The sequence below is a fragment of the Agelaius tricolor genome, unplaced genomic scaffold (assembly GCF_023055355.1).
Source record: "Agelaius tricolor isolate 1412-34295 unplaced genomic scaffold, bAgeTri1.0.p SCAF_59, whole genome shotgun sequence".
Lineage (NCBI taxonomy): Eukaryota > Metazoa > Chordata > Aves > Passeriformes > Icteridae > Agelaius > Agelaius tricolor.
This window is the reverse complement of record NW_027269319.1, coordinates 1,686,239-1,702,630: the sequence shown is the minus strand read 5'-3', so window position 1 is coordinate 1,702,630 and position 16,392 is coordinate 1,686,239. Positions and strand designations below refer to the sequence as shown.

The 16,392-nt window shown below is 41.3% G+C and overlaps 1 protein-coding gene across 1 annotated transcript in view; it reads right to left on the bottom strand.

Annotated features, from left to right (window-relative positions):
• Nucleotides 1-16,392, bottom strand: part of GRIN3A (glutamate ionotropic receptor NMDA type subunit 3A) — a 68,269-nt gene that overhangs the window by 33,803 nt on the left and 18,074 nt on the right. The window contains exons 2-3 of the mRNA XM_071456486.1: nucleotides 8,521-9,125; nucleotides 1,724-2,771 (exon numbers count right to left, since the gene is read on the bottom strand). Of these exons, the coding sequence (XP_071312587.1) occupies nucleotides 1,724-2,771; nucleotides 8,521-9,125 (1,653 nt within the window). The remainder of the gene's footprint in view (nucleotides 1-1,723; nucleotides 2,772-8,520; nucleotides 9,126-16,392) is intronic.

Sequence of the window (16,392 nt, the reverse complement as noted above, 5' to 3'; positions counted from 1 at the left end):
CTGCACTAAGCTTCAACAGCACAGATTTAGAATAATTTAATTTTCCTTGGGGCTGCAAGAATTTTCCAACACCTGTTTTAAAAACATTGCATGTGGTCACAGGAGTGATGCTGAAAAATAGGATGTAATCTGATGCAATTTGATGGATGAGGAGATGCCCATGCAAAGGTAGAAGACTAAACTAATTTTTCAAACCAATGTTGTGGCTTCACACAATGGTATAACAGAGATATCCCTGGAGCTGGGGAAATTCAGCTGAAACCTCTCATCTGCTTCTTCAGAATGCTTTGAGGAAATCATATATAATGGATTTCTATGGCTTGTATTGATCAAGATATTAATGCAATATTTATGATATTTTTTGTTGGGAGGGGAATGGCAGATTATTAGAAGCAATTTGCTTTAAGCCATAAATCAATTTTGGAGCACATTGGGTGAGCCACAAAACTGTTGTTCTTTGTTTATAACATTTTTTGGTAGAAACCATCTAGTTAACACTGCAGGGAGTGAGTCAGGCACTGCTCTTGCACAGTTAAAACTGTCTGGTCATCAGCCTGACTGTGAGGTTTCACTAATGGAACAGATGGAGCCTGGCCTTTGTTGTCTGGAGGGGCATATGTACCATTTATCCACTCAGTTTACAAAAGCAAGATGTATGCCCTGTTCTTGTGTTATTAAAGTTACTTTTTTATAGTGGAACAATCTAACAGTTCAGTCCCTTGAGACAAACACATGGTGGATGGTTTCTGTACCAGCAGTTAGGTCATGAGTACAAAACTGGGTAATACAATCACACCTTCACTGCAGAAAGTGCAACATGAGCAAGGGAAATCTGCTGCTGCCATTGTGTCCCTTGGAGTGGCTGCTGGGTGCAGAGGATGCTCTGGTGTCACCTGCAGCCATCCATTCTCTCTAAAAGCCATTCTGCCCCTTGCTTTCCTGATCACTACTTAGTGACAAATAAATTAAGAGTAGTCTTAGAAAAGGACTGGACTAAAACTCCAACTGAAGCCTTCTTGGGAAGGGGGAGAGAGCAGGTGGAGGAAGTTCTGGAAAGTCTGAGTTCTTTGCAGATGGGTTGTCTACAACATGCTCATCTCCTCCCATGATGGCTCCCCAGCAGAAACTGCACTGCAAATCAAATGCCTGACTACTTGTAAAGTGAATTCTTCTGTTTTGAAGCATAAGGCAGGATTTTTCAAAATATTTCAGTTCTGCTATGTTTCATTTAGCATTCATGGGGAATTTTGCCAGCACTGCCTTTGCCAGCAGCATTATGACCAGTGAAATACTTGAAAAATCCTACCTAGAGAGGATCAGTGGTTTTGTCTCGTTCTGTGAAGTTGTTTTGTTTGAGTAGATTTCAGGATGGCCTGGGTCATCCAACTGATTTAAACAAGTCCCATCAAAGGGAACTTGGAACTGAACTCAAATCCTTAATCTTCAGGTAGAACCAACTATTCTTCTCTGCAGTGGACAGTATCAGAATACTTCATCTTTCTCCTCACCTTCAATCTTTTAAATCCTTCCCCCTACACTCTTATGGGTGTTTAAAGGTCCTATCTCACTGAACTTTCCTCCTGAAATGCCACCAGGTTGTAAGTAACTGCAACCACAGTTTTCCACAAAGATTACTTTCTGATTTTGTTAGAAACCATAAATTATGCAGCAGTGAATTTTGAATGAAGAAAAGGCTGAGTTAATAATAACAGACATGCTTTACCTTTGGGTCATGTATTCCAGAAAGTTCTTCATAGATCTTCTCTCCCACCATGACAGCAGCTAGGTTGGCTGTGTATGTCGACAGGCAAAACAAGCAGAAAATAGCCCAGAGATTCATTAAAAACCTTCCAGTCCAGCACTTTGGGGGTTTGATGGCAGCTGTTCTTCCAAACAGGATTGCGTAGCAGACATTGAGGGCAGAGGAGAAGGAGAACACTTTGTTCCTGTTCCTTCCCCTAGGGGTCATTCCAAAAGGACTTTTCCACTCATACAAGGTGAGGAATACAGCTGTGATGTGAAGAGCAACAAATATCCCCAGCCACATAGTCCAGTGAAGTGGCCACATAAAGGCTCCAATAGGAGCTGCAGTGTCTTTGGTCCTCACCAAAATCCCCAAGCTGGTTGAAAAGAAAGGGCTGGTGAAATCAATCACTTGGCTTCGGGCAGTGTTGATGCTGAATGATGTCACTGCCATGTGAGCTGTACCAGCAAGAAGGTCTCCCACCAGCCCAGTCCAGTGGCCATTCTTCCAGGCACCGTATTTTCCATCCCCAACAATGTACAAGTCAAAATCAAAATTCATATCCTCAGCCAGCTTCTCCAGCAGGTCAATGCAGTAGCCATAGCAGCACTTCTTCAGCTCATTGGGCACGGTGTCATTGCCCCCTTGGAGGGTTTCAAACAGGTTGTCCAGCACACCTGAATCATTGGTCAGCGGGTCCAGGCACAGCTGCCCTGCTGGGCAAAGACCTTCATCATCTACATCCCTTGTGAAGACAAAGGGATGCTCAATCAGAGTCACCACCCTCAGGTGCAGCCGGGTGGGGTGTTGCATGTGACTTTTGTGTCTCTGTGCCTGTTCTGGCCATATCCCATAGTCCATGATGATCTTCCCTTCTTGCCAGCTCCCCAGGCGCGTCCACATTGGATTTCCAACGGGGTCATGCTGCAGATTCCAGATGAAGAAATTATTTTCTGAGCTGACAATGGATGAGCCCTTTACCTTAATGTGGCCACTGAGACCATCAAAAGTTGTGTTGGCTAAAAACCTGTTGGAGAGAGAAAGCAGAGGAGTCAGAAGCAGACAGGTGAATCATGAATTTGTGTTGAAGAGAGTAGATGGGGATGTTGCTGAACACCTGGACCATTAAAAGAACATAGATCCTATGGTACAAGCAACCAGCCACATAATTTATGACTAAATTATATAGGGCTCCCCTACTATCTAATGCAAATGAAAACTCCTCGGGAAAGATGCATTTTTTTATTTACTAGAAAAAATGAGTAGAAGAACAGTAATTTTTTCAGCTACCTTTGCCTCACAAACTGATGAAATACAGGTTAGTTCTAAGCTGAACTCACCAGATCTGCTGTCACTTTCCTAGATAAAAATATATATGAAAATGGAAGAGTGGAAATTATGTATGAAATGTCCTTCCAAGAAAAATGCTATAATCTCAGTAAGATCTAGCTTACATAAGAGGGGCTACTGAAGTGCTGTCAACAGCTTTCAAGCACTCTCAAGTGAACCAATCTGGATTCAAAAATGCAAATTTGGCATTGGTAAATCACTGTTAGACACTTCAGAATAAAGTAAAGGAAGAAAGTGAAAGATGGTTGCTCTAGGACAGTCAGTTTGAATTCTTACCAAAAAAAACCTGAAAAAGCAGTTTTTTAAAAAAATGTGCAAAAGTAATGTTCTTAAATGTGCAGTGCAGTGCTGCCATTGAAGCAGAACTCATGAAGTGCGCCAGCTTTGCACTGCACATTTTGTATTGAGAATCTGGGGCTTTTACTATTCCAGATACTGACAATTAAGTTGTATTTCCTTTGTATTGGAAGGCAGCGTTTGCTAGTAGCTGTCCTTCGTGCCTGTTGAATTCAGCTTCTGGCAAGCCACCATCAAAGAGGCTAAAAACGACATGGATTAAAGAGCTGGGAACTCAGTAGGAATTAAGTGTTTGAAGCAGAAAATCCTTTTCAGTGTGAGCACCATGACTAGCTGAACTGCATGCTGCTAACAGCAGAACTGCTATGCATTTGGCAGGGGCTGCACAAGCCTTAAAACACTGGTTCCATTAAAAACAACCGAGTTAAATTGTTGCTAATATGGTGCAAAGCAAGTCGTGTGCATTTTTTTTCAGTAAGAGGCATTCAGAAGACCGACTACTCGGCTGTCGTAGCAGAATATAGCACTTCACATTAATCCTGAGAATTGGATGAAAGTAAGTGTTGGGAGAAGTATAAAGGCTGTCATTCCAGCCTCAATAAGGAAGACATAAACTTTTAAGTAGAGTTAACTGTTTATCAATAGTTACAGAGGAAAAAAATAACCTTCAATTGATTTGAAAACAATAAATCAGTTGCAAGTGTGTGTACATCCATACTTCTGTCCAGTCTCTACACTTTGTTTTGTTGACTTTTGATGATTTTTGATGGGGTTTCAGCAGTTAAAACTCTGCACTGTTTAAGTTTCAAGGTCATACAAATTTTAGTCCTTTGCAAAGGCAAATTTATGAAAGTTAATGTTTTAGTCTTGAGTTTGGTTGTGTCTGTGATAGCCTTCTCTAAGGCAGCTTCACAGTTCTTGCTCAGTCTCCTTTGAGTAGGTTGACTTTGGAGAAAGATGACACAGACAATACTCTCAAAAGCAGATGATCTGTACGTGTGCTAGCTTGGGTCTGGAAATCACACCTCAAAACACAGACAGGCATTTATAAATTTAAACATATATAAACTATAAATGCAGTTTTCATGTTTTAAATCCTTTACCTTTGTTAAAGGACACCATAGCTCCTGTAATCAGTGGTATCTGCCACTGTTTGCCCACTCCTTCTCTCCTAATCCATGCTTCCTACCTGATGGTGTAACTCCCTCTTTGTGTATGTAAACACTATCAAGACAAAGTTTATGGGAGCAGGCAATCTTTAGCTCTAAAGGAAGGTTTATGCGCCCATAAACTTGTTTGGGTTTTATCTCTCTCTTACTTTTATCTCCCTCAGTCTCTGTAAAAAATTGTGCAACTTCTTTACAAGCCTTGCTGGGCATACAGGCAGAAGCCATCACTGTGACAGTAACAGTAAAACCATTCCATGTGTTTAGATGGACCTGCATGAAAATGTTTTTAGGAGATGTGCACAAAAAACGTAGCAGTTCACAAAAATGTCAACACCAGAGGGACACAAGTCCTCAGGTGGAATAAGCTTGCAAAGTTCTCATGAATTTGGCCCCGTGTTGCTAATACAGCATGACCTGGGCATGAGAATACTGCAAAGCAGGTGCTTTGGGAGTGACTGAAGCCATGGAACAATTCATTACATTAATTTTCTGAAGGTGGAAGGAGACCGCTGGAATTAATGCATGCTGTTCCCTGACTTGTACAGTAGAAGTGAGCATCCTCAGGAGGGCAGAACGAGCCCTCTGAACCCGTCCTGTGGTTCTGTTAGGAGAGGGTACCTGAGAGAGATTTAGCAGCATTTCCATGTACAACTTCACCACCTCATGGAATGGGTGGCTTATCTTTGCAGCTGATTTGCATGTTCTGTATTTTTTCATAGAGACAGAACATGAATCAAAATTAATGATGGGAACCATGCTGGAGAAGCATTTTAACAGCATTTTGTTTTATATGCAAGCAGCTGCGGCTGCTGAGCATTTGCATGCACTGTGAGCAGCACCAGTGAAACTCATGCCAGCAACTTCAAGTGAAAACTCCTTTACTCAATAACTTTAGGAAACAGATAAGAGGCTCTGACTACACTTCTTAAGCTAGAAATCTCCAGTGTGAATCTTTGGGAATTACAAGTGTTGGGTACTGCACAGACATGCTGGCAGTATCTGAGCAGCGCTGTTTCAGAAGGGCTACTGACAGATCTGTATGGAAAAACAGCCTGCACAAATTTCAGAAGGTGAAGGGCCAAATCCTCAAGTCTGACAGCTGAATGAATTTTCTTGATGCTGTGTCAATATATGGGAGCTGACGTTCACACTACAGTCTATGATAACTGCATCAAAGCTTTATCAGAGTCACTTCAGTTTGAACAATGAGTCCAAAGTGTGTCATTTGCTCATTTCAGCTTTGTTTCTCATGTGCTTTGTTACAAGAACCGCTCCTTAGACCTTTAGCAGCACTACCACTCTCCAGTAGCAGTATCTTTGTTGTATATTTAAGAATGATTTAATGAAATTATTTTCTCTCAATCTTGATGGATGGGTCATGATTTAATGAAATTATTTTCTCTCAATCTTGATGGTTGGGTCATTCCACCTCTCTTTTTGGGAAGCTTACTGGAGGCAAGAACCAGAACTGGCATGGAAAAAGAGGAGGTTCTGGGGCGAACTTTTAGTAGCCTTGCAGTCCCTAAAGGGACTGTAACAGAGCCGGAGAGATCTCTTACTGATAGAACAAGAGGAAATGGCTACAAACTGCCAGAGGGCACGGTTAGATGGGATACTGGGAATAAGTTTTTCCTGTGAGGGTGGGGAGGCCCTGGCACTGGTTGCCCAAAGCAACTGTGGCTGCCCCATCCTTGGAAGAGCTCAAGGCCAGGTTGGACAAGGCTGGCAGCAACCTGGGATATTGGAAGGTGTCCCTCCCCATAGGAGGGGGTGGAATGATGTGATGTTTAAGGTCCCTTCCAACCCAAACCATTCTGTGATTTTATGGACCTATGAAATAGCAGGTTGATAAAATTACCCAAGAAGCTGAGTTAAAGCTGTAAGACTAATTAAAGCTATAAGACAAGATGGGGCTTTGAAATTTTAATGCCTTGTTCCATCAACAGGGATGCTCCCGTGAGCAGGCAAGAATAGATGAGGGAATCAATCTCATTGTAAGAGGAATAATGGACAGTGACTTACAACAGTAAAATCTTCAGGGGGTTGTACATCTATACCCCTATCCATGCAGATACAAGCATGCTTTGCCATGCACTAGCTCATTATTCTGCTCCTGGGTTCACTTAAATATCTGCACAGCCAAGGTATGAGATCAGTGCTGGCAGAAGAAGCTCTGGCTGTGCCAGAGAGTGGGGCTGCTGTTCATCCACCCTTTGCAGAGAGGTGAGGTGAAGGCATTGCTTCTCCCTCATCCCCTTCTCCATCCCCATGCACAGCAGCTCCAGGCTTCCCACCAAGACATACGGGTTCATTCATACAGGAAAATGCACTCATTACTAAAAAGCAGTTAAGCACCAGACAAAATATTCATCTTTGGGGGCTAAAAATGCCTAAGACCCCTGGTGAGATGCCAGGTTGGTCACAGTGAAGCCACTCATCAGCATGCCACACCTGAGAAATTAATGGCAGCACTCAGAGTTAATAGTTGTGCTGCTGACGCAAACACAGTTCTGGCCGTCAGTACCTGTCTCGCTCAAACTCTGCAAAAACAGCTGCACTGATTTAGCACAAGGGTTTCTCTAACCTGTTATTTTCTCTTTAATAGGGTTCACAAGCAAATGTATAGGGAAAAAAAAAAAGGCTAAGCATACAATTCTTTCTTTCACTTCCACAATACCTTTACCAATATGAAGGGAAAAGAAATTTCACAGATGTGAAATTGCATATTGTCTCCCAAAATATAACAAAAGCTAATGGTTCTCTATAGAGAGCATCCATGATGAATTATTTTTCATGAATACATTTAAGTGTTTTATTTTTGTTTTCCTTTTTTTAAATCTCTTCTTCAAACCTCAAAAAGCCTATTCATAAAGCTGCTGTCCTCTTGTTACTCTAAGAAGTCTCCTGCTTTTACTTTTCAGTTAAAATATCCAGAATAATGTGGCAAAATAAACATCACAAGTCACGGGGTTATTGTGAGTCGGTCCAGTGTTTATTTCCCAAGCCCTCTTCCATTCTTTGGAAACAGGGAGTTTTTGACTCTGAATGGACAAGTGGACTAAGGAAATGTTGGGGTCTCAAATGGTTATGTTTTGAGCAGAGATGTTAATAATGTATTCATTATTGTGCAGACATATCCAAAAGAAATTATGTTTCTCAAAAAAAGCCTCAAGAACTTTTATCCTAACTCTGTCCAACAAAATCTTTAAATTGAAAATCAGATGTAATGGGGGGAAAACATGTAACAGTTGCTGGATGTAGATTAAGTGATGAATTAATGTAGTTACCCAAGATACTTTTGCTTGTTTTCAAAAAGATGCAAGTTTTCCACTCATATGTTAAAAATTGAATATTTCTAAACAGGAACACAAAAGTAGTTTTGGGAATAGCTTCTTCATAGTGTCATGTAGCAGAGACAGCACTTTGTACTTTTGAGTGCTCTCACCAGAATAAACCAGACAAAGGTGCATCTTTTTCCTCTCTTTTCCATGGAAGCATATTCTCAAGGGCTATTAAACATCTTTATATTGTCCGAGGGCTTAGACAGTGCAAATATTCTGTGTTTTGTACACTCAAAATCTCAGAGAATTTGACAGTAGCCCACCTTATAAAAATAAATATAAATACAAGATTTACTGACCCATTTTCTGACCCATTTACAGACCCAGTCTGTAACCTAGCCTATGCTTACTATGTGATCTCTACTTCTGTGGAACATTGTCTTCTTCTACCAGAATCTCTAAATTTTGGCTTCTCTCCCACTGTGGCAAAGTTAAAATTTCATTATCTGCCCAGAAGTAAAGAAGCGGGAGAAAATACTGAAACAAACATGTTTGTGAGGGAGGGTAAGCAGCATGATAGCTAACCCACAGAGAATGGTGGGAGGGAGGGAGAAGAAAATTATTTTTCTTGCAATACAGCAAATATTACCTAAGGGGGAAAAAAAAAGGAAAAACTTACTTTGACAAATACTGGCCTGAAGTGATATTCCTCTCTTCTGTGTCCATGCAGTTCATTGTACTTGGAATGAGAGCCAGCTCAGGCTGGATCATGGTGGCTGCTGCCACAGCCCTGGCCACCAGCTCCATGGCATCCTGCACGTAGTGCTCGAAGACCGACTGAGTTGTCTTGCCGTGAGCGATGAGACCAAGGGGCAAACCTTCTGTCCTCAGCTCTTCCACGTTCTGTGAATCCCCAATAATCCAGTGCAGCTCTGGAGGCATCACACCAAACTGCGTGGTTATCTCAAAAATCCTCCGTGTTTTCTCCATGTCACACCCAAACATCACCATGGTCGATGTCGTGTCTTTGATGCTCTCCAGGTAAAACTGCAAGTAGTTCAGAAGGTCACTGGTTGAAGTGAGGTTTGCTGTGATGTTTATAATGGACCCCAGGTGGAACTTGGAGCTCTGTTGTGTGAGGAAGAGAAAATCTGTGATGTTCCACTCCTCCTGGCACAGCATCAGGCTGAAATTGTACCAGTTGTTCATTGTGAGGATCGAGAAAGTGACATCAGCATCAGAACTCAGTGAGTTTTCTAAGCTCATCTGCAGGTGAAGGGGGTTCTGTGGTTATAAAAATGAAAGACAATGATCAGAAATGTACTGGACACAAGCTAATGAGTCTGATTAATTTTTATAGACTCCTTTAGTTCAAAGTAACCACCTGCCAATCAACAGAACTGTGTGAGCAACAGGAAAATTTACACCCACCCAGCCTAAATGGACTGTGATTCATGGGCTTCCTCTGCTAGTTTGACTCAACTGCAGCAGTTATTAATGAGCCTGTTTCTGAGAATATGTTCTTCTTTCTACCCACTTGTCCTTTTGGATTTCAAAGCATTCTCAAGCAAAGATTTCCCCGCACCCCTAACAGGGATATGAAAAGGTATTTCCTTACTGCTCAAGTTCAGCCCATTTACTGACCCATTTACAAATGGATGCTGAAAGATTCATTGGTAAATAGTTAAAAAAAAAAAAAAAAAGAAAACCCCTCGGTTGTTTTTATTATAGCTCTTTTTTGTGTGTATGTGTAGTGGGGAGATTTTTTACAGACATATGAGTAACCTAATAAAATGGATCACAGTCTACCACCAAGGCACATCACGAACTGCCAACAACACAGGACAAGTTAGTCAATGCACAAGAGGCTAAGATATGCAGACTCTGATTTCTGAGCTGGAAAACATTTGATAAATAAGCATTTCATACTAATTTTTTTCCATGTCATTGATGCTATTATAGAACTAGACCCATTATGTTTCCCAACACCACTGCCCTTGGCTTTATCCTTTCCAGAAAAGGAAGGAGGATTTGAGGCTAATTCCTCTGTTCTCTTAAGGTGAGTAGTTATTATTTGATCATTCTTTTCCCTTACTCTCATTCATCTCCTTTCCCTGGTCTTAAAAATATTTTTTTTTATTTAAAGTTTTAATAAGAAAGAAAAAAAGTTAAATAATTCAAGCAATTTCTGGCACTTGCTATGAAAAAATTCTCTGCCCTACAAAAGTGTTTCTACCCGGCTTTCAGCTAGCATATTATATATTACTCCAACTTTTGCTTTTCAGTTGAGAACTTGACAATCTTCCCTGTAGCTCTCCTAAAGAAGTTGTATCACTTTACACTGGCATTCAATTCCAGCCATGAGACTGTCCAAAAAATGTCATGTCTGTTCCAGTGCACCTTTTGGTCTGTGAGATCTTTGTTGTGACTTTATGTCAGCATCTGTCTGTTTTCATGTCCACTCAAATTGTATATTACCCTACACAGGTACCTGGATTTTATCTTTTTATCCATTATGTTACTAAACACTTTAGGTCTGTTCATCCTTCTCTTATGTCCTCTGTAGTTAATATGTATTATGTGAGGAACCAAACCTTTTCAAAGTCAATAAAAAATGTCATTTTGGTTTTAAAAGTACTTTACTGATAATAACAGGCTTCAGTGTGTATGGATCTTAGAAATGTCATTCTGAATTCAGAATAATATGATAATGAGTCAATTTACACTAGTTTTATTAAATAAAACCCTGGGCACTCCAACACAGATGTAAGGGGTGAAATCACAAAAAAAAAACCCCAAACCCTGAAGAGCTATGTACTGGCTATAAGCAGCAAGCCCTCATTGTGTTAATTTGCAGCTACATGAACTCATCATCTGTTTTCCAGATAGTTTAAATTCAGAGCTTGATAAAAAGAATGCTGTAATTGAAGATGTTCTCAGTTCTTTTTGTTATCTCTTGGGTTTGGTACCTGTGGCCCTTTTTTTTTTTACCAAGATGCAAGAACAAGCTAATTAAACAGAACACTGTCCACAATCAATGCACATCATGTACTGCCAGCAAGACACAAGAGGGATGACTCTTTGATAAAGGACAAGTTACTCAATGCACAAGGAGCTCACCTGTGCAGAATTTCTGAGTTCTGAGCTGGAAAGCATTGCCTACTAATTAAAACACATGATAAGTTTAGGAGGGAAATAAAGCACTGTGCATAGAGGGTTTGGGAAACTGGCTTGAATAAACTAGTCCCTGCGAACTGAGTCACAACAAACTTTTTTCTGAGATTATGAGATATTCGGGTAAATTTACTCCAGTCAGTCCCTCCCTGTAAATAGATGGGAGTAGAAAGGATTTGCCTTGTCCTCTTTGTCCAAAATTAGGGAGAAGTAGAAATATTTTGTACACAATGATTCACCTCCCATCAGCCAAACTCTGCAAGCTTTAGTTAATTCGAGTGTTAATGCCCGTGAGAAGAAATACTTTTCAATATACACAGAACACCCTCTGCGCACATACAAAGCACAGCACACAATCTGACCATTCCTCTACAGGGAGCAGCAAACACCTTCAGTATTTCAGAAGGATAACATCTCAAGCACAGTACTATGGCTGTTATGGGATGGGCTCAGGGATCAATCAAAGAAATCTACCAGATGCAGAAAAACGACCAGAGAGTGACAGATGTTTGTAGTAACAGCTGTGTCCATACTGCTGCGTCAAACAGCCCAGAAAACAAAAAACAAACTGGAGTTTTTGTACAGCTTACCCTGTCCTGGGTCTGGTTTTGGCACCTCTCAGACCCAGCACATTTGGGGAGTAAGAGTATCCAGAATATCCCAGTAGGGATAAGACTGTGTGAACACTTTCTCTCCACCTCACCCAGCAGAAGATCTCTACGTCCTGATGCCAAAACCAGCACACATGTGGTTTCACAAATGCAAGACTGCTTCTGCTCCTCTACAGAACCATTCTTCCTATATTAGAACACTCTGAACTGATGAAAACCCACACCCAAAGATCACTGAGCATTACCCTGCACCCCCCCCCCTCAAGCACACACAGTCCAGAGAAGGTGCAACTCTGCCTCAGGGCCAGAAAAATGGAAGCAATTTTACTTGGCAATGCAGGTGAAGGCCGTTTCCACCTGACTGGGAGTTCTCAGGTTCTTGAAGGGCTGGACTCCTACAGAACCACACCCAAGGCATTAGTCCTCCAAAGCTCCAGCACTGTGATCCCAGTCCTATGTGCAGCACACCTGGATGTGTCAGCACGGCCCAAAAGCCCATTCCCATGCTGAGACACTCCTCCTCCCTGAACAGAGGAATTATTTGGGATAACCTGGCTTGGACTGAGCCTGCGTGTAGAAGGACTCCTCGGAGTGAGACCATCTGTGCTTCAGCCATCACCTTCAGGAGCCCACATATGCATTGGCAAAAGCACTTATCATCACTGTGATTTATTAGCTGCTAAATTCCCTGCTAGGATGCTTGAAAGATAAACATTCAGCTCTGGAAAAGCAGCAGAGTCTCTCTTCTCTACTACAAGTATTGGACTGCAAACCTGTCTTTAGAATTTTTCTGATAAAATAGTGTACATAAAATTTAGTCACCAGGCATTACTTCTGCTAAGATTTCAGCTCATTGTCTCTGCATACCATGAGAACATCCCTGTAGGTGTTGGGGAGGAAGAGTAATCAATGTTTCCTTTGTACTGGGACTGAGGGAAGGGAATGCTTCTTTTGAGATGTTTGGATTTTAAGCCTTCCTAATTATATTTTGAAAGGTTTATTTGCAATTTGTATGGAGGTTGCAGTTGAAGAAAAATACACAGAAGCCACATTTCAGTAGAGAGCCTTTGATATTATAGTGTTCTTAATGCTTTTACATATCTCTTGTTGATTTGTCTCTCTTCAAAGGCAACAATTACTGCTTTTTAATGAAGAACTTCTACAAATTATTTATTAAATCATTCAGTGGTAATTGCTGAGACAGTGTAATTTCACAGAGAAGGTTCCTGACAACTGAAATGATAATTTAGATGTGTACAACTTCATGGTAATAACAGAACAGAGATTTATGAGATTTCATCTGTGTATTGAACTCTCCTCCACCCTTATTAAAGTTCTCAGGCAAACTCCTTCTTTACTTCCCTTTGAAATTAGCAGAGTTTGACTACTTCTGTTTAAATGACAATTAAAACTCACATGGAAATTCAGTTTAAATGTCTTTGACTTTAAGCTGCCATTGAAGACTAGTGATCTACACCAGTTTTTCTTCAAACTACACAATTCAACCTTATTTGAATAATGCTAATTGCTATCTGTTTTTAGTAATGTGTTTACACAGCGCGATTAGCAGAAACATCTTCTATGTCCATGAGTGCTTAATATTTTATTTGATGTCACTAACTCCTGTTTTATAAACCAGCCACGGCCACCTGACTTCACTGTTTACTCGGCAAAGAACAGGCCTCGAATCCTTAATTTCTGACTAACTGCCTTTGGATCAGATGCTGACAGTCTTTCCACTGCCTTTCAGTGGGCTCTGGACCAAGCCATTCATGGAACATTAAGCTGTACACGGTCTGATGTGTCTCTTCTCCTGCCCATCAGCAGAGACTGTAACTACTGATTTGCTTTTTGTATCCCAACCAGAGCAGTTTTTACAGGTTTTTCACATTGCCTGAGACACCTGAGAGAGCAGGTTCATTTAGCAGCTGAAACCCGGTTTGCATTTCATTAATGCAGCAATTTCCAGGCCTCCATTTCATCAGTCTGCAGACCCATCCTTGTAAATCTTGTGAGCACAAGTGCCTGGAGCTGGGCTGACTTGCACCCTGAAGGATCTGGTCATTTATCGCTTCAACCGAATTTGTAATGCTAATTAGGCATAGTCATGGTGACATTTTATTTGACATTATAATAGCTTCATTAGCAGAGTTAAAAGCATAGATGTGAACATTGTTTTGCTAACTGTGTAAAAGTAAACAACACAAAGAAAATATTATTCCCCTCTGACTCTTGGGGAAAAGGCAGTGATTATATATATATATATATATATATATATACATATATATGTATATACATTTTTAATAAGAAACACAAAAGAGAAAACAGGCTATATAATCAGATCAGAGAAAGTTCCACTGAAGGAAAAAAACCCTCCTGGCTTGCAGTGCCACTGTGGGGACTCACAGCTCTAAAACAGAGCTCAACACCAGCTGTGAGCAAACTGATGCCACAGATTCAAAATCCAGGACTGGTTTTTTCCATGGTTGAAATTAGAAAAATTTAAGCCCAAAGCCCAATTCCTTAAAGTCTATGGGCACTTCCTCATTTCATGCTATGAGAAAAGGTGCTAGGAAATGCTATTTTATTTTTTTAATGTGTGCTGCCTCTGCTGAAATGGCAATACTTGAAGAAGGAGTTTTTGCTGACAGCTGACAGACTGTGGGAAGTTCTGCCCCCCTTCCTGACCAGCTGCAGAGGTGCCCCCTCTGCACCACATCCCAGCCCCTGCCCAGCCCACAGGGCTGCTCCGGAGGGAAGGTGAGCTCCTGTTGCAGCAAAACCCTGCTCTGCCCTCAGACTTCTGGTTTGCTGCTTCTGCTATGCAGACTTCTGGTTCTCTGGGGAAGAAAATCCCAGACCTGCTTTGGACCAAAAACCAGTGAGATGATGTCAGAAATTCCTTTTTTCCTTCTCTTGTACATCTGTCTCCTTATACACCCTTGTTTGACCAAGACCGTAATTTCAAAAAGGGTTGGTCCCCACACTAAAGACCATTTTTTGCAGAGGGTTTAAAAGCTCTGAAAGAAAAGCTTTCTTAGACTAGCCAGAGCTATCCTGATTCCTGCAGTAAAAGAAGCCTGGCATCCATCCAGGCAATGCTTACATGCAAATCCTAAAAATGCACTGACTGTTGATTTTAAAAATCACTATACCACAGGAGTTAGCTTAATTTAAATTTTGACTTAGTTTGTTTTGAAAATTATTTCTTTTATTAGACCAGACAGACATGACTTGAGGTTGCTTTCTCTAATGCTACACAAAAATACTCCAGACTAATCTGAATATGTACAGCTCTCTCTACAAGGTCATGGAGGCAATGTAAAATATGAACTTTCAGCTGCTCTTGGAAAGTAGGGTCCATTATTTTATCTGAATAGCCACTTATAAATTATCCTAAGTAATATTACTTCAAAAACTTCAAGGTGTTCTTTGCTTCAGCAAGAAAAAAAAAATTCCAACATTCAAAGTTCAGTGAAGAACATTTCATACAGATCCCAGGGAGAGAACATTTTTCCCTTCCCTAAAATTTCCCTTTATGGTGTAAAAAAGGGCATGTGCAGACAGACCAGGGGGAGCTGTGCTAGTTCTCCATGGCATTTCTTTAAAATGGCAGTACAATTCGGGTGGGAGGAAGTGGTGTGGGTCCATGTCTGTGGTGTTCACTCCCAGCTGCCACAGAATTGTCATCAGAGTCTAAAAAGCCCTTGCAAAAGCTGCCAGGAGCTGCTGTGTGTGGAGGTCAGAATGGACTACTGAAGTGGGTGAGGACTTGCCAGAAGGAGCTGCCCCACTACCAGTCTTCCCACATCTGTAAAGAATACAAACCACAGTGGCTGTTCCACTAAGAGCATAATTTGGGTCTTCTTCTGATTGCCACTATGGGACTGGATAGCTGTAATATGGTGTTAAGCAGAATTCAATCCTACCCTTAAGAAGAAACCGCATTCTTCTGAATCAAAGGCCTTCAGCAGACTGTTTAGGGATGTCTGAGTGCTTTTCTGTAGAGAAGCACCTCACAAGCACTGGTGCTTTGCACATTATGACTTTCAGTCCAAATGGATCCATTTCGAAAGAGTTCTGAAGCAGGCAGTCTTGAGTTTTCCCACTTGTTATTCAGGCAATGGACAGGGGAGGGGCTTTTTCCCCCAGTTTTTTGGTTCAAGCAATCCAGCTTTTGACAGCAGCAGAGCCAAACCAGCAGCAGCAGGTTGAAGCAGATACTACTTTAACTAAAGTTCTTTGGGCTTGCTGGCATTTGTCTCCTTGCTCCTCACATCTGAGGCACGATAGAGGAAGACTCTGTTGTTGCAAAGAAATTTTGGTAACACACTAGTGCTGCTGGTTTAACTTGAAGAAACTATTTAGGCAGATACAAGGTTGCTCTGTGTGTCTGTGTGTGTGTGTGTGTGTGTGTGTGTGTCTGCTAATGGAAGAACTCTCCTTAGCCTTTTAGAGTGATTACCTACAACCCCAGATCAAAGATAAAGCTGTGGCCAGGCTGCAGGAATAAAATGTGAGTTGGATTATGGAGAAATAAGAGTTTGAAGACTGATGAAATAAAAACCAAACAGGGTTATATTGAAGGTCCCTAGAAGTGACATCACAAGGTAATAGCAAAAAACACCACTGCCTGCACAGAATGGCACCAGGAGGTGCCAGGGCTAAAAATCACCACTCACCAGTGGTCAGCTACTGGCCACTAGGAGACTGCAGCCTTGAGAACTGAGCAGAACAGGATTTACACAGAACAAAGGACAACTACC